The following is a 23,692-nucleotide window of genomic DNA, read 5'->3' as shown; positions in this document are numbered from 1 at the left end:
TTCTCTGGTGTATAGTGAACATAATATTTATTAGAAAAGCTTTTTATGTACTGAATTAGTAAGCAAATGATCAGCTACACAAGACAGTCCTCACAAGCTTCTTTTTTGGGTAATGAAAATAAGGTGTTTAACATTTTATACATTTAACTTATGAAAGTGGAGATCAGAGGCATGCTAAATTAAACACACCTCAATTAAATGCTGACGACGCAGTAGCCTGTGCCACGCAGGGGCTCTCGTTCTCCGTTACAGAGTGTCAGCTATTTCATCTGCCATTTCTGCCTAGAGTATTTGGGGGGCTTTTGTCTATATTTGATTAGTAATCCACTGTTGTTCATCTAGCATTTTCCAGGGAAACAATCTATACGTCTGAAGGGTTGGGTGGTATTTCTAGAAAGGACCTTTTGTTTACGAGGAGCGTGGGAGTAGGGCTGGGTTTGAGCTTGATCCCCAGCTCTGCCTGGAATCTGGTGTAAGCAATGTTAGGTTGAGTATAGGGTCCTGTTAGGTGTTGGTGTTTGCAAAGATTTGAAAAAGGTGCTTTGAGATCTCCCAAGTGTTAAAAGTGCAAAATATTTTTGGCAATCTTGGTAAAATTCAGTTTGGAATCTGAGTTATGAGCGCATGTGGGTGGAGGAACATGTTTTTCATGCTTTAGGAATTTTTTTCCAGATGCTTTTTCAGTGTTTGGGTAACTATAAAAGCGAAGTGTTAAGACTTCAGCATGGATTTGTTCCTCAGTTTTAATGTAATTTAAGAAAATGGAGCCACATTGTTTGGTGGTGCATTTGAAACTCGATTACAGCGCTGATGTCGCGCGGCGTGGGTCGCTGTCTTTCAAAATGTGAGCACAAGTATGTGCAAGCCATGCTGATAAGCCTATCTGGATAGGCACTACTGCCTTGAAAATATGAATTATTCAATGCAAGCGTGTGTGGTTGGAGGTACAATAAGTGCAAGGGAAGAAATCCAGAATTGTGTTGATCCCAGGAACTACAACTTGAACAATGGAGTAGATGTAAAATGCTGTTTTGTATTTCCAGTAGGAATTTTGTCATTGAAATAGTTTCGTTGCTCTGTCAGCTAGGAGACTGCATTTACCCTGAGAACAGGATATAATTCTGTGTGGTTTTAACAGAAATCTTGTGTTCTTTCCAGATACTTGTATTTCTTAATAGGGCGTGCAGAAGCTGAGGCTATATCCGAAGCCTGAGTGGATAGTGTTTTCAGGGAGCTGGGAGACCGTTAGTAGACACTTTAACAAAGGGAAGGCTTGACTGGATTTTGTAAATCTCCCTACAGAATTCTTCTTCCACTTGGTTGAGATTCTGGCAGATGTGTTAGTGAGGGTGGAGGACTGTGCTTTAAAAACCATACCGTGTATATAAATGACTTTATGTCCTGTTAACGTTTGCTCAGGTAAAACTGTGTAATTGATAGGGTGGGTTTTGAGACTGGCTGTAAAATGGTGATAGCAATAACTGGCTTACCTCTTGAATTCCAGTTCTGAAAGAAAGTGGTTATGTTTTGAACATACTGGGGGACAGTCTGCAAAGACAAGGTGAGGAGGTGAGGGAGGATGGTGTGTCAAGGGCACCTTCTTGGTAAGAGAGGAGGCTTTGCCTTTTATAGTCTTCACCATTTAGTCTCCTGTGTTTCTTACAGCTGAGCAGTGAATATAGGGCCAAGAAGAACAACCAGCTGAAGGTAGTGAAGAAACAGTTTGTGAAAGGTTTGTCCTAAAAATATTAAACTTTTTTTAAGAAGCCTCTGAAGTACTGTTTGAGTGAGAAATAGGAACATAATGTAGCTGGAATTCACCCTGTGGTACGTGGGGCAAATAAATCCCATGGGCAGCTTCTGCTTTCAGAGCTGAGCCTGGGCTGAGGGCATGTCCATACGACTCAAGCAGTCTGGGATGCTTGGGGTTTGTGTCTGTCTAGGAAATGGGAGACTCTGCAGAGAGCATGAGAAGGTTCTTGGCCTGGATCAGAGGAAGGCATAGCAAAGTCATAAGAAAACTGATGTAATAGCTAGGATTTAATGAAAGATTTAATCTGGGAGGTAGCCTTTATCTCAGGCATTTGTTATAGCTGAGCAGAGGGGAAAGAAGAGAAAGAAAAGTTAGTTTGAGGGATAATTGGTTATTTTTATTTCCTCCTCTCTGATTTGTGTACCTTTCTTTGATTCTGTACATCAGCATTTATTCAGCTACTATTGATCTCTCTTTTCTTCTCCCTGCAAAGTTCTTCAGCTAAATCTATAGCTCTTAGTGTTTCTACAAGATTTACATCTCAGTCAGTTCATTCTTAAACTTGCTTTACTGGTCTTGTGTTGCACACAGTCTCAGTTAACTGGGAATTTAATGATTCGTGTTCTTCCAATAGTCCTGTGCTGGGGTTTTTTAGTGATTTATGTTCTTGAGGCCCACATCAGCCCTTGCTGGTGTGTATATGAAGACTCACTGTTAGCCAGGGCCCAGGGGGATTTTTCAGCTTAATTCTTAGGAGTCCTGAAGATGAAACTCTTCTGTTTTGTCAACTTGATGTTGTTTGCACTGTGAGGACTGACTCTGGTTCGTGACGGGTTTCTGCTTAGGTAGGATGGAATTTTGATTCCTGGCTAAGCAGATCCCTTAATGACATGTTAATGGACTAATAAAAATGGCTTTTTCTGGGTGTGTGGTTTTTTGAAGATCTCTTCAAAGTTGTCTAGTGTTTGCAACTGGCTACACGAAGCCAAGTTCCAGCCCACGAGGAACGCATGCCTTGAAAAGAGGCTTTGATTTTTATTGCAGCCTACACAAAAGGGCCACAAAAAGGCTTCGTGTATCAAATCTAGCAACTCTTTGAGAATTGAATTTTTTTTTTAATGAAGCATTGCTTTAATCTGGTAGTTGGGGTCTGTTTTAGCATGAGTTCAGGCAGAGGCTTCCAACGTCAGGGCACAATGTATGCTGGTCCAGAAATCTGAGGGCTCTCAGGGTTTTTTTGGTTGGCTTACATGTCAGATTCCAAATCTCATTGGCACCACAATGCCAAGATTGTTGGTGAAGGCCACTCAATGTACCTGTCTATATGAAATTAGCTTTGTGCAGCTAATTGGATAATTTGGCACAGGTAACAGAAGACTGCAGTTTTGTTTATCTTCTTTTGCATGCTAGGCACTGCAGTGGTTCAGATTGGGTTCCCAAGAAGTTAAAACAGTCTGTGGATTTATATATTTCAGTCTCAAGCAGACGAAGAGAAAGACTAAAAGTATTCCTAAAGCAAACAAAAAAAGGACTAGAATAGAAACCTTGGCCTTTGTGGTGACAATTTAAACTCCAATTTGTGAATAAAGTGGTATAGTTCAGTTCAGTGATGTGGCTAGCTGCAGAGAAACTGCATTTTTACACATTTAGTACCTTCAGTCATTTTTCCTTTCTCCATTAAACCCTTTCACTTGCACTCTACCAAACATAAATCATTGTCACCCTTAAAAAAATACAAACCAAAACCAACCCAAACAGAAAGCTCAAAGCCTTCCTGGGTTGCCTAGTAGTAGAAATAAACCCAAACATTTATCTGCAGTGAAGTTTCCTTTAAAGTTAGGTGCAGAGCATAGGCAGGGTAAGCAGTCATTCAAAAAGGCTCTTCAAAAAAGGGCTGGCTTGTGGTATTCAGACTATTTTCCACAAAATACACTGAACCATTTGGACCAGACGTGATTTCACATAACAGATTCAGCAAAGATTTTAATTGTGGGCCACGGCGCTTTGAGCCGTTAGAGCAGCATGTGGTAAATAGCTGATGTTTGCTTTTTTTCTTCTTTTTGGAGGCTTTTTTACACTTCAAGCACATTATTTTTGCCATGCAGCCCTCTGAAAACTGTCTTTCATAATGGTAGCATTTTTGGTGTGGAGACTGGCCTTTAAGGTAGCACGCATGGGGAGCTGTCCTGCTGTCATACAGTGGAGCTGGAGCAGCCCTACCTCCAACACAGGTCACCAGCTCCACGAGGCAAAAGCTGGGCAGGCTTTGAAGCATTAGCAGAGATATTTCCATTACTTGGATGCATCAAAATTGAGCTGCTTTGTGGGCTTTTTTTTTTTTTTATTTGTCAATGGTATGCAGTGAGTTTAGTTCCATTTTATGTCAAGACTTTTATTCCTTTCTCCTCCAAAGCCTCATTGTTCTTCTTTACTCCACGCTTATATCTTAAACCAACCACCCTTTGGGGCTTTTAATGATTACGCTACATATCTCTACGATTAAAGATGGTCTACACAGAAGTAAATATTAAGTAAACTCCATTCTACGTCATCAGCCTGCTGGCCTGTGTTTATCTTCTGTCAGAAAGCAAAACGAATGTCTCCTGGAATCCAGCCGCCTGTTTGCACAAGCACAAATGATTAACCTGGGCTATCAAAGGGGAGGCCGAAGATGGCCGAGAGGTGTATTTGCCAGCAGCATTCAGTGTGACCTCCCCCCACCTCCTAAGGAAGATGTGGACAGAGTGCTGGCTTGGCTCGGCTTCAGAATTAACTCCACTGCTAATTGGAGGCTGTCGTTAGCTCAGATCCTATCCACGTGTAAAAATCCTTAATTTGAGCGAGGACACTCTTGCCTTTAACTCACCAAGTGTGAACAAATTCAGTCCCAGGGGCAAATCAGCCACTTACTTTGCATTGGTGCAGGATGGGACCTACGGAATATTTTCATCACCTTTTTTTTTTCCCCTGGGTCTCAAAACACAACTAACTTGGTTTTACGGAGTGCAGCTGAGAACTGTTGTAACATCTTAGCCTAGTGCTGTGGGCTGGGGTGTGTTGGACGTGTGTGTGAGGTCTCTCACAGCCCTCCTTTGAGCACTGACAGTTGAGGAGGAGGAACTTGCCCATGAAGGCTTTGATTCTGTAGGCTGGGTCTGTTTACTTGGGGATGTTTGAAATGGTTCCTCAGCCAGGCTGTGCAGCTCTGCTTCCTTTCTGAAAATGCTGGTCTGGCTGCAGAGGTGGGTGTCTCGGCGAGGAAGCAGCAGCTTTCTGATGCAACCCTCAGCTGGGTTGTGCAGACATTGGTGCCTCTCAGTGCTTCCCTTACTACACCCGTCTGTAGCTTGTTCCTGCAGCACCTCCTGAACCACAGCAGATGATTCATTTCTGCTTTGGAAGCAGGGTGGACAACCGGGGACTGGCAGAGGAATCACTCAACAAGCTCAAGTTACCTCTGCATTGAAGACATCCCCAGGGTGAATACTGACTTTGTATAAGGCTCATCCTTTCTTCACCTCCTGCCAAATATGCTTTCACACTAGCACTTTACCCAGCCCGCTAATTTGGCCTTTGAAATTATCTCAATAATGTCAGGTACTTTAAAAAAATATTCCCATCCCTTTATAAATATTACAATCTAGATGTAGAGACATTGTTTCAGTGTTGTTGGGGATCTGTTGTATTAAAAAAAAAATAGTTCTTCAGCGATGTGCAGCAATCCAGAGAGGAGTATAAACAAATCCTGTGTCAAGCTGAAACAAGTCGGTGTACTTTGAGAAGGCAGGATGTAAATGCCCAAGTCAGGAGAATTACTGCCTTTTGTAACATTGCAACAAACGCAGGGAGATCGCTCCTGCTGACAAGCCCTAAATCCTTCTTGTATAAAAGAAAGAGAAACGAAAAGTAAAAGCTCTTTGAAAAGGTGGAAAGTGGGCAGAGACAGGGTCTGTGCAAAGCGAGTCTCAGTTGCCTGGTTTGCTGATAAGTATCCACCCCATTCTCCTACACTGCCTCTGATGCAGGGATAAAACTAATAACTTTTCAAGCCTTTGTAGCAAAGTCTACCTGAGTTCACACGTTTCAGGCCTTGTAGTAGCAGCAGTCAGATCCTTCTAGCAGCGTCGCCGAAGTCCTGTTGGAAACGACACGTTTAAGAAGCAAACCTGGCATCTGCCCAGCTCCACAGAGCAGGGAGGGGCTGTCTGCTCGGCTGCTGGCAGGGTTTCACGTCCAAGGCTCCCGTTGCTGACCTTTGTCACCAGTTTCTTTACTGGAATTTAGAAATCTATGGCTTTTCAGTGATAGAGCACTTGAAAATATTCTTTGCTCTAGTGGGTTTAATATGCAAACAGTGGAACGGAGCCAATGGCCCATCTCGAGCTGCCTGATTCTGGAGATTGCTCCATAAAGGTTTATTTCAGCTATTAGCTGCTGTGCCAATATTTTTCTTACAAGAAAGAGTAATGGTTTTTGCAACCTAAAATTGAGAGTTTCGCAGGCTGCAACTGGAAAATTGGCAGCCATGCCCATCTACTGTAGACCCAGAGCCTGTGGCAGAGGGAGAAGTGTTAAATGAAAAATAATTCTTCAATAACAGCTTTAAAAGCTTAAACCGCTAGTTAGCTCTAAAAAGCACACCTGAAATATGGAATAAAGGTGATAATTATATAGTCAGACTATATGTAGATAGTTATAGATGGCAGACTTTTCGAGCTGAATAACGTATTCTTAAAATTGGGGATGGGGAAGTGAAATTAGTTATTTGATTTTAAAAAGAAGCTCCACCAATCACAAGAACTTTAAAATTCCTTTTGGCTGGTACTACAACATGCAAGTTCTTATTTTACCTGTACTTATTCCCTGTTTTTCTGGTATTCTTTCCTCTGAAGCACTCGCACCAGGAAGAGGATATTAAAGGTTGCTCTGTCGTGCTTCCATACAAGAGCAGATGGTGATTCTGTGGTCCTGTTTTGCTTCAAATTGAATTGCCATAGTCCTGCAGACTTCTCTTTTTTGGTCAGTTCTTTAAAGTAAAAATAGAAGAGAAGCTTTCTCTGATTGCACTCTTTGCCAGTGTAAGAAATAAGCAATTTTTAATCCATTCTAAAAATAGTTTCCTGGTGCGACTGCTTTAATTATTGCTAAGACAGAGGATTTGTGTATTTTTGTCCATGAACATCTGGGTTAAATAGTGGACTTCTTTGGTCTGTTTGCTTGACATGTGAGGTGAGGCAATTTTTATTCTGCTGTGTTAGGGGAGGAACGTTGCTCTGGAGTTGAGAGGTGGAATTCTAGTAGAAGTGTAAAAGATAGTTAAAAATAACAATTTAAAAACCCCAAACATATTTGTTCCCATATTTTTGCTACTGCATCTTCACTTTCCCAAATATACAGTTCAGGTGAGAGTGAGTGTAAATTGGGAGCAAGATGAGCAGAAATGGTCCATACCAGGAAAAATGGATGTTTGAGTATCTTCTGAGCATTGATTCTCATGCTGAAACATCAGAACTGGATGGGAAAGAGACTACCTCAAAAACAGTCAGGTCTTTTATAGGTATCTTGTCTTGGATCTTAGTTTTAGGTAAGTTTGAGCTCAAATATTTTCATCTTTGGCTTTGTAGTTGTTTTTCTTGGCCTGTTAAAGAATTTAATAGACACTAAACAACTTGGATTGCTGAGATTGTACTGAGCAGTCCATACTGAAAAGCTAATTTAGTCTTGTAGCTGGTAATAGACCTGGTAGAAATGGAGATTGATGCGAGTTTCCTGATCTAATTTTTACTTAAACTGCTGTGCTATTTAGTAGAATTGGAGAGGGAGATGATGTCTCATTTGTGGCCCTTACAAAGGAAAACATCTTTATGCAAATTTTTTGTTTCAGTGTATATTTTTTTTTTTCTCCTTACTTCCCACAAAACCTTTTTGTGTTTGCAGCCTGCTCAGGCTGTTCCAGAGCACCTCCCATGGTTTGTTTGACTTGGTGTGTTCCTTTTGTGTGCAAAGAGCAGGAGGTTGCACTGGATTTGATGGGACTTTGCATGGAGGTGTCTTCCAGGAGCCCCAGAACTGTTCTCTGTTTAATCCTTGTTCTAAAATGGGTGGGTTGTGAAACAACAACAACAAAAATCTATTTTATCATTCCTGTAAGCATGCAGTATAGAAAATTAGGAGGTTTTAACACAAAAGGATGTTCATTAAATCTTTCATGTATGGTAACAATAGAACAAAAGCAAAGGAATTTTTCTCTTTGTGTAAATCTTTATCTAAAGAAAACAATGCTCACGTTTAATATTTGGGTGGTTTTTTATGAATTGTGATCAGGTAGTATTGTAGCTGGTATGATTGCTGGGAAGTTGATTGGGGTTTTTTTCTGGTTTTAAGATTTCTTTATCTGGTATTTTGTTTTGCAGTATTATGTGCCAAGAATCTTGCAAAGAAAGACTTCTTCAGTAAGTATGGCCTAATTGTATAACTTTCAACTCTTGATGAATGAGATTTATTTGTTGATTGTGTATTATTACATCTCTGTATGTCATTTGTTCTGTGGTTCCCTTCTCTCAGTAACGTTGCATTACTCCATGAGTACGTGTTACCCCAGCTTGTATGTAGATAGCCTAGACCCCAGGGTTGGAAAGGCTGAGGACTCACAAATTCTAGTTGGAAGTCTGGCTGATGAGACCCACAGGCAGGTTGCTGCTTTACAGTGCTGGGTGGAGCACCAAGAGCACCCTTCTCAAAACTCTTCCCAAGGCTATGAGTGAAGTACTCCAGTGCTGCAGACTCAGTAGTATGTTCAGGACTGGATAAAAATGCCTATTTATCAGTGTACAGGGGTATGCACTGTCAATTAAGCACATTTGACCTTTTGTTTTCTAAAAACTTTCTCAATTTATTGCAGATATTAATCTCTATGACAGAATTATGCTATCTAATTAGTAAGTCAGGTCTCTATTTTGGATTTACTTAAATAGCTATAGGATTATGGCAACTTTCCTTTCTTGGGCAAGGAGGAGGAGGAGCTCATGATAGCATTACCTTGGAAGGAACAAAACAAAGTACTATGTTTAATAGCTCTTTTTCCCTTCCACAGGACTTCCTGACCCGTTTGCAAAAATAGTTGTTGATGGGTCAGGTCAGTGCCATTCAACTGACACTGTGAAGAACACGTTGGACCCCAAATGGAACCAGCATTATGATCTGTGAGTTTTTTCTAAAGTCCTATGTAAAAAAAAACTAAATAACCCAGGGATTTATCTAGTAAATGGAATGCAAGGCTCTACAACTTCATTTTGCATGAGCCAGAACCATTGCATTTGCTGAGGAGAACTGGTATTTTTCAATGGCCTGTTAATAAAGAAGTGGTGTTTTGCTTTTAGGTGTTTGAATGAGGGAATATCTGTTTGCCAGGTACACAGCACAACTGCTTGGAGTAAGCTCTGCTGGAGCAGTGCAATCCAGCCTTTACAAAAGACTGTCCTTGCAGTGATTTCTTTTCTTCAAATTATTAGAAACCTAAATTTTATAGTTTCGTACGTGAATCAGCTTGTTGCATAGTTTGTAATGAGCCTGTCTGTAGTTAAATTCATGTTGCAGCAATATCAATTTAAGATGCTGTGTGAAATCATAGTGCAGTAATTCATTAATAATGCTATTTAAGGCTTAAGCAGTTCTGTATTTACAATAAAGCAGCATGACCAATGCACTAAAATGTATCAGAATTTCTGTAGCTAACAGAGCATAAATTCTGTGCAGTAAAAAGAGGTTATTTTTTCTAAATTTACTCTTCTAATATGTATTTTTCTAGATATGTTGGGAAGACAGATTCCATAACCATCAGTGTATGGAACCATAAAAAAATCCACAAGAAACAGGGAGCTGGCTTCCTGGGGTGTGTCCGACTCCTCTCCAATGCCATCAGCAGGCTAAAAGATACTGGATGTAAGAGCAATTCCTACCTGGAGCAATCAAGAGCCCTCGGTGCCTTGGAGCTGAGGGAGGGGATAGTATCTCCACCTGCCCCACCCAACCCTTTTGTTGATCTTTCCTCTTCTTGTTTTCAGACCAGCGTTTGGATCTATGCAAACTAAATCCCACAGACACCGATGCTGTACGAGGCCAGATAGTGGGTAAGAACACTCTCAGCTGAACTTCCATTTTCTGGAGTAAATATACTATATGGAGAAATGTTGTAGCAAAAAAGAAACCTGTAGTCATTGTGGCTTCTGTTCTTTTTCTGTGTTGTTTCTTCTGCCTTTAATGGGGTTAAATTACATAACCTGAAAATTCTCATTGTACTCCTCCGTAAGACTTTGTTTTCTCTCAATGGATAATAGGAAAAAACATTAAAAAGAGGGAGTGCAGCATGTGGCAAAGCTCCTAATGCAGCTCTGGAAGGGGAAAGGTTGCTGGGAAGCTGATTGCCTTTGGACAGGCAAAGAGAATCTTCCATGGAAAAGATGATCTGGAGGAGTTAAAAGGCATTTTGCAAATTGCTCTTTTAATACCTTTGACTCATGTGATCCATTTCCAAATTTCAACAAGGCGTTGCTAATTATATGGCTAATTTACCCCATCTTACCACGTTTTTCTGCCCCCCACCCAGCCCAAGCTTTTCATTGATATACACATTTGACAAGCCCCGAATTCTCACTGTAATGATGACATCTAGTGGTGAGTCATTTCTTTCCAGCTCACCTTTCTGGAGCCTCCTGAAACACAGATGTAGAACCTGACATGTTTGATGTTTACAAAAACAGAGGCAGCTGAAGCTCTGAGGGCAATGCCTCTGGTTTCTCTACTCCCTTTTTACAAAATGAGTAATGTTTTAGGGTTATAGGAGGACTTTTGGTTAAGTGATGTGCTTTAGTGTGTAGGATGTAGCTTTCCTTCATATTTTACCCTGTATACATGTGGGTTGTTTGGCTTTAGGATGTTTTTGAAGGAACAGTTGTGTTTCTATTATTAACTTGTGTGTGTTTGTTTTTTATTTCAGTCAGTTTACAGACCCGGGACAGAATAGGCACAGGAGGTTCTGTAGTAGACTGTAGAGGGCTTTTGGAGAGAGGGCTTTTGGAGAATGAAGGGTAAGGATTGTTTTCTTTACACTTAATTAGAAAAATGGTTTGGATGTGGAAAGAATGTAATTCACACTAGAACTATTTAATATCAGTGTGATTAATATTTTCTCTGGGAACAGGTATCAGGTAGTAAGGTCACAGATGGATACTTGAAGAAAATAAACTAAACTGGGTGTAGGGCTTGATAGTTTTGTTACCAGTGCTTCTGGCACTTCCCTGAGAAATTTTGGGTATAAAAACCTTAAGAAAGTGGCATATCTTGGATTAAAAGTTGCAGTACTTGAAATAATGGGGAGAGACAGAGAGCGAGAGATGGTTATTTCTGCATTCACTTCTCTTGTGATGGAAACTCTTGAAGTTTCCCCATTTTCAGAACTGTTTATGAAGATTCTGGACCGGGGAGGCCGCTGAGCTGTTTTATGGAAGAACCAGCACCATACACAGACACTACAGGGGCTGCTGGGGGAGGCAACTGTCGCTTCGAGTCCCCCAGCCAAGATCAGCGGCTTCAGGCACAGCGACTTCGCACCCCTGAAGTCAGAGGTCATGTACAGACACCTCAGAACAGACCCCATGGTCACCAGTCACCTGACCTACCCGAAGGCTACGGTAAGGATTTCCCAGAATTATAAATTGAAGGTTTGGGCTTGGTTTTGTTTTGGTTTTTTTTTTCAAAAGACTTCAGAGAAAAATTCTCTGAAAAAAATTCTTTTTAATATATAGATGCAGCTACCTGTTAGAACATGCAGCATCCATGTGCATCTAGTGGTCTGTATTTTGGAAAAGGAACTAAGCAGTGCAGATGGGAGTTGGGCTAATTAGCAGTTGGCTACGCCAGGATACACTGAGGGGTTGATGGTAAATTAAACATGAGGTTGTGGTGTGATGCTGTTACAGAAAACTCGCTACTAATCTTGGCTGTGTATCTGGGGAGAACGAATGTAAAGAGCTCTTTAAACTAGAGCAGTAATGCTATTTTTTCCTTCCCCCTTGGCATGTTGTGTAGGTTTGAGCCCACATTTGAGAAAAGATCAGGAAAATAACAAAGAAGCCAGTAGTACAGAAGATTAGAGAGGGTAAGATTAAGGAGAATTTAAATCTCGGAAAAGAGCACACCAAATCTAGGAGTAAAGAAATCCAGTTTGGGGATTTGGCTTGTCTGAAAATCTAAAAATAAAAATGCAAACTGAAACATAGTGGTGCATGGATTTGTGAGTTTCAAAAGAACCCTGAAACATGTAGTCAAGTAGATTTCTGAAGACAGTGTTTAAGGACAAAACAGTCCATGCTGCAAGAGATCGGGTGGGGGTGGCTCAAGCACTTTCTCCTGGCTCTGACAGAAAGATAACATGCTAATGGCTTTGAACAACCTGTTTATTCTGATTCTTTTCCAGATTTGTAATTAAGAATAATCTTTCTTCCCTTTTCATAGAACAAAGAACAACGGTACAGGGACAGGTTTATTTTTTGCACACACAGACTGGAGTTAGCACGTGGCATGACCCGAGGATACCAAGGTATGTGTAGTTACAAAGGCAGGGGGTCTGTGGCAATGAACTGAATCTTTAAGAGCAGAAATCTATTAAATAACCTGTCTAAATTTCAAGGGAGAGCTATGAGCAGAGGAATAATTTTAGCTCTTTCTAGTTACTTTTTCACCAAGCATTAAGAATTCATCTTTTTGAAAGAAAAAAATTTTCTACTTGTGAATCGTGTAAAACAAAAGGGAAAAAAAGGAATAGTCCTTGAGGAATTCCTCTTTGACAAATTCATCCTAAAATGTCAACGTGACTGTTTTTTGGTGAAGCTACAGATTTCTGAATCTCACCTGGATACTTTTTTTAATATGAAAACAGTTTGGACTGCAAATTGGAGGAAAAAAGAAAAGTGACCACTTTCTTAAAGCCATCATTTCTTGAGTATTGAACTTGTAACTTTGACTCTAAGAGTGCTCACTCATCTATAACTGAAGCAGAGATTACTTGTCAGCTTTAAACTTTAAGTGATGTTGGGGTTTTTCATGCTTTAGACCAATGATTTGCAGCTAGAAAATTTGAATCCTCCACATGATTAATTTAGTAAAGCCTCTTTAAACCTTAACCTGCAGTTAATCCAGGTCTTTGTGACTGAGGTCTGGCGCTCTTCCTTGAGAAGCTCTGGAGCTGGGCTCTTTCCACCCAGACCACCTGCACACCAGATTCAAGAGTGAAATGCAGAGTTTTAAACTCCTTCAGCTGCTGTGCTGGCTGGATAATACATGAATGGGATACAGGATATTAGAAAAATGATATAAAGTAGTGTAGGCAAAAGTGCTGATAAAACCACAGTATATGGAAGGATATGAAATATAAAGCTGAGGGAGAGAAAATAGCTGATGTTAGATTAGCTGCTATCATTGGTAGAAGAAATGACAATGCTCATTCTTCGTGTCACTTGTGTCAGGCTTGTGTGCCCAAAGCCTTGTCTCTTCTTCAAGTGGTGCAGGTTGGCCTCATGAAAGGTATTGCTGCTTCTCTCAAGAAATCTTTGAAGCAGGTTTTCAGGACCAGCAATGTAAGTGGACACAAGAGTGTCTTGTGAGCCACAGGTCACACTTCTTTTAGTTAAAGGTACCTTTCATGCTACCAACTTGCAGGGCAAAAACCTAACCTTGGCATTTAGCACAGATGTAGGTTAAAACCTGCTGTAATGAGATCTCTACAGTACTTTCAGATGCACAGCTGATTGAAACAAATGGTTACAACCATAATCTTCTTTAAGGAGCCTAACAAAGGCTTGTCTGTCTGCCTGGGTGTCCCCTGCTGGCTTCTACTCCTGGTGACACTAATGGAGCCTTTGGTGTACACAGTCTTTCTACCTTTCTAAAGCCTCTCAGTTTGCTCATTTGTAGTGATGTTGCATGGTTAGATTTAGGTAAGGAAATACAGAGAGTGATGTCTTCAACCCTGGATAACAGATTAATCCATGCCAGCTGTCTGGAGCATGCTTTACTTAACAATAGCTTTTCTATCTAAAAATAATCTTCAGGTTTCCTTCCCTCTTTTTCTTGCCAATCTTAGTGTTTTAAGGCCCCAGCCACCTAGTAGAGGAAGTGTTCTCAGTTTTCTAGGTGTAGATACATCCTACATATTGAATTCAAATGCTGCCTGCAAGTGAGTGACTATCTTTAGCAGCACTCAGGATGAGTGCTGAAATTTATGTAGGATAAAAGGGGTGAATGTGTTGGTAAAACTTTATTCTCAATGACTTATCAAGCAGATAGGATTCTAACCTTGTCTGATTAAAGTGGTGGGGTTTGGTTTGGTTTTCCAGGTGATCATAGTCCTTGGCTGCCTCAGCCTCTTAACTACTTAGATGTTTGGAGACAGTGGTTAGTGCAGAGGCCTTTGGTTCATTGTTTGGTTTTCTGCACACAGATCACATTAGTGCTAAGGGGAATTTTTCTGTGAAATCTTTGTTTCTAAAAAGTCTCTTCCTCCTTTTACAGCCCTCAGAAGCCCTGTCACCACCTAAACAATAAATGACATTGAGGTTACCTTTAAGTTGTATGGCTTTGTTACTTTGAAAACCTTTCAAAGACAGAAGGTGTTTTGCTGATTTCCCTTTCTCTCTGTGTCCCATGCAGACATAGGGAGTTGAACTACTTAGATTGAGGATTCTAAAAAGGCAGCATTAAAATAGCTATTCTGTCCTCCCTAAGACATTCCTAGCCTAGAACCACTGAGCACCAACTTCATTCCTCCCTCTCCCCTGAATGTTAGTTGGTTACATCTTTACCTCTGAAGTGCTTTAACATTTTGTTTGCTTTTCTCCTTAGAGACCTTAACAGTGTGAATTGTGATGAACTGGGACCATTGCCTCCAGGCTGGGAAGTCAGAAGTACAGTTTCTGGAAGAATATATTTTGTAGATCATAACAACAGAACCACACAATTCACAGATCCACGGCTACATCACATCATGAAGTAAGAACATGGCCTAATAATTAATGTCTCAAATTTGGATTCTTAAACCTTTTATTGTTGTCCAGTTTTAAATAGAGTCTAGGAGTCACGAGGGGATGAAAAACTGCATGACAGTGATACTGGGGAACAGATGCAATCAGTGCTCTGCTCAGGGCCTGAGCATTGGTTGTCAGTGCTGGTTTTATCTAAGCTTTTTGCAGAGACTTTTCAAAAATATTTTCACTGTGCTTTGCAGTCCTCAGGTTTAGAGGAGGGCTTGCTTATTGTGGCACAACACTAATCTCCTTAAGCTGGTTTGACAAAATTACCCCAAACTGTGCTGGAGCAAATGGGTAGTTCTGGAAATGCTGGGCTGTGGGGTAGAGGGTCTGCCAGGCAATTCCACAGGAGTCAGCTCATGCCTGCCTGGATTAGCAGTTCTAGCTCTGTCCCAACTGTGCTAGACCTGAACTGGCTTCGTGTTCCCTTGAGCTCCAGACAAGAAGAATATAAAGCCAGCTGGAGTCTGGTCGCCTGGCGCTGGTGCACAGCCAGTTTGGGTTTAGCAGGATTTAATAAGCTCAAGCTCTGCATCCTGCAAAGGCAGCTGAACTGTTGCAGAACTTACCCTGGAAGCAGCCTGACAGTGCTGCTTGTGCCCAAGATTAGACTTCTTCCTGGATCTGAGTTGTCTGTGCTTGAAGCCAGCTGGGGAATCTCTGTATCTAAAAAATAATTGCTCCACATCCCAAATAAAGCACTGATGGATAAGGATAGTTGAATGTATGAAGCTGCAACTGCTTGGGACAAGTGCATCTTTCTCTTTTAGTAACCACAGATGCAGTACTTCTACTGTGTCAGGAATCCCCAGCTTTATTTTGGATGGAACTGGAATGAAATCCATTGCAGTTATTGGCTAACTCCACTCATAAAGCTGTTGTTTGTTCCATTAGAGATCCCTTTTCATGTTACACTCCAGAAATTTGTCTCCATGTGGGAGAAATACCACTCAAGCTTTGTAACGACTGCTCAGTCAGCATTCAGGGATCATGCTCCACAGCCTTCCACAATGTACTGCCAGATAAAAACTGAGCTGCAAAATGCTGAAACCCTTTGTTATTAATATCTGTATTCTTTACATCCCTAAATGTAGGAGAATGGTGCTGTAGAGGTTACACAGCTGAATATGTATTTCACCCCAGGTTTCTCTTAGAGAAGTTTAATAAGTTCTTCCATCACTGTTTTACATGCTCCTTATTGTTGCACTTCTCAAATAAATATTTTGCTTTTCTTTCAAAGCCATCAATGCCAGCTAAAAGAACCCAGCCAGCAGCCTCTGCCAGCTCCAAATGAGGGATCACTAGAGGACGGTGAGGAGTTGCCTGCACAGAGATATGAAAGAGACTTGGTACAAAAGTTGAAAGTTCTTAGACATGAGCTCTCTCTTCAGCAACCACAGGCTGGCCACTGTCGCATTGAAGTATCCAGAGAGGAAATATTTGAGGTATTTGATTGACTTTTTACTACTAATGGCAGGTTTTGTCCCTCAGGAGTTAAGTAAAACTGAACTCTTTAGTGAAGAAAACTTGTTATAACTAGAGTTGCACTTGGTCAAGTGTTACAGAGTTATCACTGGAATTTGCTTCAGATTAGCACTTTAACAATGTTTTCTGTAGTTGAGTAACAATCTATGTTACAGCAATGTATCTTAGTAGGCTTCATTCTAGGAAGGAAATGCAATATCTAATTGTGAAAATACACATATAGGAATCCTACCGTCAGATAATGAAGATGAGGCCAAAGGACTTGAAAAAGAGGCTTATGGTGAAGTTCCGAGGAGAGGAAGGCCTGGATTATGGAGGAGTAGCAAGGTGAGATTTTGGGGCTGCCCTGACACTTTTTAGCTGTAAAATTCTCCTTCCAGTGACCTTCAGTTAATGGTATATGTAAGTTATTTCTGATCAGGCTTATAGGTAGTGGTTGTAGCTTCACTCTTCATATTACAGTAGATTGGAAAGTGGAAACGTGGTTTGACAGTTGTCCCACACCCATCCTGGTGTCAAAGGCTTGTACTAATGACTTTGGCATGCCTTGTATTTGGGAATATTACTGGAATTAACGCTAGATGGAGGTGTTTCTGTTTCCCCTCTTCTCCACAGGGACTCTTTCCATCACCATTACCCAGTGAGTGTAAAGGGCTTGGTTAAAACAGGCTGTTGAACTTTGGAGAAAATGCTGATCCCAGCAACAGGCTCTAGTTTCATGAGTGAGAGTGTGATCAGCTCATATTGTGAGGTCTTTCAAGAAGCATACAGCCTGTGAAGTAAAATCCAAATCACAGGAAAGGTTTTGTTAAATGCACTTGTCTTACTGCCAGCAAATGGGTTGCAAGATGATAAGAGTTCCTCTTTGCTATGTCTCAGCCACATTCTGGAGAGTCCTTTGATCTATTGGAGCAGAAGTGGACATGAACTAATCCTAAACAAAGGCTAACTCTGAGGACTTGCCTGCCTCTTAAAAATAATAGTAAATCCCTGTGAGTCTCATCAGATCTTAAGTTCTGAGGTGATAGTCCATCACCAAAACACTCATCTTTGCCATGGCTCAGGTGCATTGTGGAAATTCCCTGAGAAGCTTCTCAAATCCACAAAGGCTGCATCAACTGCTTGGGTGTCTTTCCACAACCCATTGCTATACAAAGAAAAGAGGCTGCTGCATTCTGAGCTGCCTTACCCAAGGCAACCTGGAGTGTCCTCACTGGTGACATCCTGTTACCCTGATGGCTTTCATAATTGCCCTTTTTCTGCAACGGACTTTTTCATATTTGTAAGCACTGAAGTTGATAGTTCAGAGTATTTTGGACATGGGATGGGTGTCCAAATTTAATAATAAATGGGTATTTGTCATGGGGAGTTGGGAGGTCAGAAATAGCTTTAGTTCCATTCCAGTCCTTGCATGTTACTGAGGGGAGAGAATTTGCCTAAGCCCTCCTCTTGTCATACCTCTGGTGTCTCTGCCCCTTCTGGCCTCTGTGCTGAAAGCACTGAGTCTGGAACTTCTCTAGTCCTTGAGCAGTTGCAGAAAACCAGCTTTCCTCAAGACCTCCAGTGACTGGGCTGATTTTAAACAGCAGATTTTTTGAATCTTTTTTGTACAGTACAGGTTGCAGGGGAGGAGATCTCTAGTCTCTGAATAGCTGAACTCTGTGCAAAGTCAAGATTTGGTTTTGTCAGTAGTTTTTGTTCAGACTCAGTTTTTTGATGGCACTGTCAAACAGCTTGCTATAGCTTCTCTAAGTGATGTTAGTCCCTTCAGGACTTCCCAACTAAAACAAGTCTGCCTGTGGGTGGATTAAGACACTTTATGGGTTTTAAGCATAGGTTTATGGTCTGCAAATGGAGGGTGGTACAAGGTGATCTGATTTTTGAAATAAGGGTTTTGTAAGTGATGATTCACAATAATTGTGTTATCTGAAACTTAAGTGGAAGTTGCAGCCTTCTAAACATTCTTTTTTTCCCCCTGAGCAGAGAATGGTTGTATTTACTGTGCCATGAAATGTTGAATCCCTATTATGGACTCTTCCAGTACTCCACAGATAATATTTACATGCTGCAAATCAATCCAGACTCTTCTATCAATCCTGTAAGTATTGACTTCTGAGCAATGTACCTACTTGAACAGATGTCCCTTGTCTTCATCTGTTATAGCTCTTCTTCCATGGCAAGAGTGTAAAGTGAAGGGTGAAGCAGAATAAGAACACGTTAATGAGTCTTATATTGATGTAGTATGAAGCAGAGGAGGGTTGCTGAGAGATTAAAAGTACAATAAGTTTTTGAGAAGCATCTGATCTCTTTGAGACTCCTCAGTACAGACTGGGATGCATGATGATCCTGAGAAGATACACATAGGTGAAATTCATCTTCCTGGTGAATGCAGGTGGCTGAGTGAACAGCATTGGCCCCGTGGCTGTCAGAGTCTCTTGCTTGCCCTTTCTCAGCAAGCTGCTGTGCTTGTCTTTTGTTCTTGCTGGAGTATTTGTATTGATGCAGACCCTAAAAGCAGCAGCAATTCTGCATTAGTACAGGGGAACTTTTCCTGACGTGACGTTTTCTCTGTCAGATGGGGGAGGTAAATTGTAAGAGTCTCATCTGTAGGACTTAGTGCTCAGTTTTCAAAAGCCAGTTTATAAACAATGTGAAGGACACAAAGCAAACAAGCCCATGGCCTTCTTCCTCAAGAACAAAGAGATTTTGATGGTTAAGCAAAGAATAAACTAGTTTATTTGGAATAGTCATATCTTCTTGGATTCTGGAGGTTTCATGGGGATTTTCTTTCTCCAAGTTTTGCCCTTTGAGAAGTCTAGAGGACTTGTCCAATCTATTAGGTAGTGCACAGAGACTTGTTTGTCTGAGGCATTTAATCATTAAAAGCTTCTATTCTTGGTTAAGTTATGAGGACAAACAGTGGCTTCTCTTGCCCAGAGGGTTGTGGAGAACTTGCACTGAGCACACAACCGATGCCACAGACAGAACCACAAGATGTCAGTGTCTTCCCACTGCCTGATTCTCAATCCTCTCTCCCTGCAGGACCATTTGTCTTATTTCCATTTTGTGGGTCGGATCATGGGTTTGGCTGTGTTCCATGGACACTATATCAACGGGGGTTTCACAGTGCCCTTTTACAAACAGCTGCTGGGGAAGCCCATTCAGCTCTCTGATCTGGAATCTGTTGACCCAGAATTACACAAAAGTTTAGTCTGGATCTTGTAAGTACTGTATTTACCAGTTGTCTTGCTGTAGAGAAGATGGGGTAGAGCATGTTTGCAATGGTGGAGATAACACTTTCCAGAAAATTTTTACAAAAATCTTGTAATGGTGGAGATCTGTACAAACTTATTAAATTACTGCTTCTATGTCAAAAAGCTCAAGGTACTTGAAAGAATTCTTTTAGTAAACTCTTTGTTAGCTCTCCTTGCAGAGTAGACACTAAATAATTAAAGTTTGCATGGGTATGGTGAAATATCACAGTATGAAAATCCAAACTCAAGATGGAGTTCTGAGAATTGCAGCCTATTCAAAAGAAAAACAGCTTTGATTAAAATGGAAATAAATGGAAGTAACTTGGGCTTCTGTATGCTTAGAGTTCAGGACAAATCCAACACTCAGTGTGGCTTTGGGATCACTTTGCATTATCTCAATTCCTTTTTCCTAATTGCTGGTTTGAATTTTATATTCAAAGTTACTGATGTCGTTGAAGTTCACTGCATGTGATCTCTGCTGTGCTTCACACTGATCCTTGACAGCAGATCAGATTTTTGCTGTAGATAGATGTGTGTGTGTGTTTTTGTGTATATAGGGTTTTATTCACTGTCCTGAGTACTGATAGAATCAGATGGATGACCCATAACTGATCAGGCTCTTCAGTGTGCATTAAGCTATACAGAAACCAGTGATGGTGGCAATATTCCTCTAGTGGTGTAAAATGAAGGTGGCCAGTTCTAGGTTTAGCCTGAAGGCAAAGTGTTCAAATAAACTGTCAGCATCACCACGGAGAGTTATCAAAACATCCAAAATACAAGGTTTCCCCTCTGTCTTTCCATGCCAGAGAGAACGATATCACCCCGGTTCTGGACCACACCTTCTGTGTGGAACACAATGCTTTTGGGAGGATTTTACAGCATGAGCTCAAACCAAATGGCAGGAATATTCCAGTGACAGAAGAGAACAAGAAAGAATACGTCAGGTATTGCAGAAAAAATATATGTAGGATCCTGAAAACGTAGTGGAAAGAAAGTGGCAAACAGATTAATTTTTTTAATATGGTGAAAGTAATGAAATAAGTATTTGGGGGGGGAAATAAATGACTTGAGTGTTTTCACACAATGTGCTATTGTAAGACCTGGGAAGATGAAGCTGTGAAGTGTACTTTGTTTTTTCTGTCAATGGTGCAATGATTAATTGTTGATGGAAAAAAGAACTGATAAGCACTTCTTTATTATTCTTTTGTAATCTAAACTGTGTGTATTCAAACAAGCTCCCCTGTGAAACGAGCATTTTCCAGCTCTGTTATGAAAAGCTCAGTCCTCTCTAGCTCCTCATCCCTGACTTTCTTGTTTCCCCCCAGGTTATATGTGAACTGGAGGTTTATGAGAGGAATAGAGGCACAGTTCCTGGCTCTGCAGAAAGGTTTTAATGAACTTATTCCTCAACACCTCCTTAAGCCTTTCGACCAGAAGGAACTGGAGGTATATTTTTTCTCTACACAGAATATTGCCCTGTAATTTCTTTGATCCACAATCAAGCACTGTTATTAAAAAAACCAAAACAAACCCACAAATCTCATTCCAGTTTGTGTACCAGAAAGCTGTGTATTTGTTTAACCAAACCCCTTTTGGTTTGTTCTAGTCATTCTTTGGGTTAGTATTATTGAGAGGGCTACTTAAACAGAGAAATACAAGTACATCATGTTGCCTCACCAAGTACTACTGCTCAAAGCAGTAAAAAAAATTTAAAAAAAACATGGCAACCTGTGGAATATGGACCATTTGTGGCACTGGAAGCACCAGCTTTGTGCCAGTTGTTCATGCATACTGATTAATCCCATGAAGTTAGTGCATTCCGTTTGCTAGTGGCTTGAAAAGGCAGATTAAAAATCCATTAAATATTTCAATACTGTCTGCATCAGAACAGTCACAACCATCCTAATAATGTGAGTGAGTGTATGTGAGTGCTGCCTTGGTGGCACAAAAAGGCAGCTGCTAAATGGAAATTTGAATCCTCAGTATGAAATGTTATGGGAAATGTAGAATGAGAGACACGTTTTGGTTTGAGGGATGAAGTTTTCTCTACACCAGTTATTTCTCACTGCTAGCTGGTTAGATTCATAGCCAGTAGTGGCTTTCTACAGTATTTTGCAACCTGGTGTCATCTGGAAAAGAAATTTGAAGCCATGTCTGCTCTGTGTCAGAGCATCTCACAAATGACATCAGATAGCACAGATTAACAAAGCAGGGCTTGAATGGGCCTCTGACTGTAGTTTCTTGTGAAAACTCTAGCTCTGGTAAGTGTATTCCTTGGCCTGAGTTTCACTGCAGTTTAAACTGGATTTCCTGCCCCTTCTGAACTAGTTGGGAGCATTAGCTTGCACCCAAAAGGCAGTTCAAGCACGTAAAGAACGTTAGGCTTCCCAAAATAGTGGGATGTATACTTTTATAGCTGCAAGCCTGAAATGAAATCTTAAAAGTGTTTTCTAATCCTTTAACAGCTAATCATAGGAGGCCTGGATAAGATAGACCTGAACGACTGGAAGTCAAACACACGTCTAAAGCACTGCATGGCAGACAGCAATATTGTGAAGTGGTTCTGGCAAGCTGTGGAAACATTTGATGAAGAAAGAAGGGCAAGGCTGCTGCAGTTCGTGACGGGTTCAACACGTGTCCCACTTCAAGGTTTCAAGGCTTTACAAGGTGACTGATGTGGAGGCTGAGTTAATCTGTGGTGGGAGAAAGATAAAAATCGTGTGGTATTTACTAGCCCCTTGTAAAATATCAGCGTATGACTGGCTAGCTCAAGCACTTAGAAACTTCAGATCCCAAGAGCAGTTTTACGTTTGTCAGCAGCTCTGCTGATGTTGAACACTTCAGCCACTGCTGATAGTGAGAGAAGCTGTTAAATCTGTCCTCCTGGAGCACTTTGGTGTCAATATTAGCTTATCAGTCTCCTACAACTCTGTGGACTGATGTTAGAATCCTTGCCTGCAAACACATGATTATAGAGCTGACTGAAAAACTTTTTCACACGAGAACTGTACTCCCTTCAGCATTTGGCAACAAACCATTAGACTTTAAAACAAGTTCCCTAAAATGGCAGATTTTGCCATCAGGAAAGGTGGCAGTGCCCTAGGCTGTTGTTATTCTCCTGATAACATTCCTTCTGTTGGCTGATAGTAAAATGATGTTCAAAATTGAAACACGGCTCTGTTTTACAAAGGAAAACCTTCTTGCACTGAAATCTTTTCCTTTTTGAAGGTGCAACTTTGTTAATATCAAAGGTAGCAGCTTTCCAAAATACCAGTCTGCAAATTGTCAGGAAGAGCCCTATGGCTTCTGCCATCCCTTCATCAGCTGCAGCTCTGATCAGATTTAACCTCTGCCATACGCTAGGTCTGCAGCTTGGAACTGTAATTTTCTCTTTTGCCTTTTGATAAGTAGCAAAATCTCTGTGCAGGAATGATATTTTGTTGAAGTGCATTAACTAGAATGTCTGTCTAAGGTTCTACAGGCGCTGCAGGACCCAGACTGTTTACCATCCATTTAATAGATGCAAACACAGACAACCTTCCAAAAGCCCACACTTGGTAAGATGAAAACATTCAGCTTGTCAGTGCTTGCAGTCCCTTTGTCTTGGCTTAAAGGAGTCATCTCTGTTTGTCCTGGATTAACCATGGGATGTGCAGAGATGATTCCAAGTGTGCTCTGCTAGCTTGGAAATATCTCTGCTCTACAGCCAGCCGAGTAATCGGCTTCTCTTCTTATAGCTTGGTTTGTCTGCTGTGCTATCTGTGGCTTTCATTTATCCTAGAATAGATTGTTCTGGATGATGAGATGTTTGGAAGTTTCTTTGTACATACTCAGCAAAAGCAGGCACTGAGAAATGACTCTCAGCAGCGAGTCCTCACGTGGGATTACAGGGAATAGTTTTCAGATGTGAAGAGCGCGCCCCTGGCGCGGGGTAGGCACAGAGCTGAGCTCCAGGTCGGAAGTCTCACCCTACCAGAGGCAGGAAATCATTTCAGCAGCAGCACAGATTGTCTGCAGGCAGAGCAGGGGGTAGGTCTGTCTGATGTCTTGCCCTGTTTGCAAGTCTCCTGCATCTGCCTCCTCCTCCCAAACGCTGCTCTGTTAAGTCGTGCATTCCT

The 23,692-nt window shown here is 41.1% G+C and overlaps 1 protein-coding gene across 1 annotated transcript in view; it reads left to right on the top strand.

Moving 5' to 3' along the window:
- Positions 1-1,665: 1,665 nt before the first annotated feature.
- The window catches only part of SMURF1 (SMAD specific E3 ubiquitin protein ligase 1), a gene marked incomplete at its 5' end in the record, with an annotated part of 22,323 nt that continues 296 nt past the window's right edge, over positions 1,666-23,692 (top strand). Inside the window, 17 exons of the mRNA XM_008936406.1 lie at positions 1,666-1,732; positions 8,167-8,205; positions 8,847-8,955; positions 9,561-9,694; positions 9,817-9,882; positions 10,749-10,839; positions 11,207-11,442; positions 12,266-12,350; positions 14,651-14,797; positions 16,076-16,280; positions 16,544-16,647; positions 18,304-18,418; positions 19,363-19,541; positions 20,381-20,518; positions 20,900-21,020; positions 22,040-22,241; positions 23,056-23,131. Of these exons, the coding sequence (XP_008934654.1) occupies positions 1,666-1,732; positions 8,167-8,205; positions 8,847-8,955; positions 9,561-9,694; positions 9,817-9,882; positions 10,749-10,839; positions 11,207-11,442; positions 12,266-12,350; positions 14,651-14,797; positions 16,076-16,280; positions 16,544-16,647; positions 18,304-18,418; positions 19,363-19,541; positions 20,381-20,518; positions 20,900-21,020; positions 22,040-22,241; positions 23,056-23,131 (2,114 nt within the window). The remainder of the gene's footprint in view (positions 1,733-8,166; positions 8,206-8,846; positions 8,956-9,560; positions 9,695-9,816; positions 9,883-10,748; positions 10,840-11,206; positions 11,443-12,265; positions 12,351-14,650; positions 14,798-16,075; positions 16,281-16,543; positions 16,648-18,303; positions 18,419-19,362; positions 19,542-20,380; positions 20,519-20,899; positions 21,021-22,039; positions 22,242-23,055; positions 23,132-23,692) is intronic.

This window comes from Merops nubicus, unplaced genomic scaffold, assembly GCF_000691845.1.
Source record: "Merops nubicus isolate BGI_N331 unplaced genomic scaffold, ASM69184v1 scaffold6550, whole genome shotgun sequence".
Classification (NCBI taxonomy): Eukaryota; Metazoa; Chordata; class Aves; order Coraciiformes; family Meropidae; genus Merops; species Merops nubicus.
Note: the sequence above shows the minus strand (reverse complement) of the source record. Positions and strands in the feature narration are given on the sequence as shown.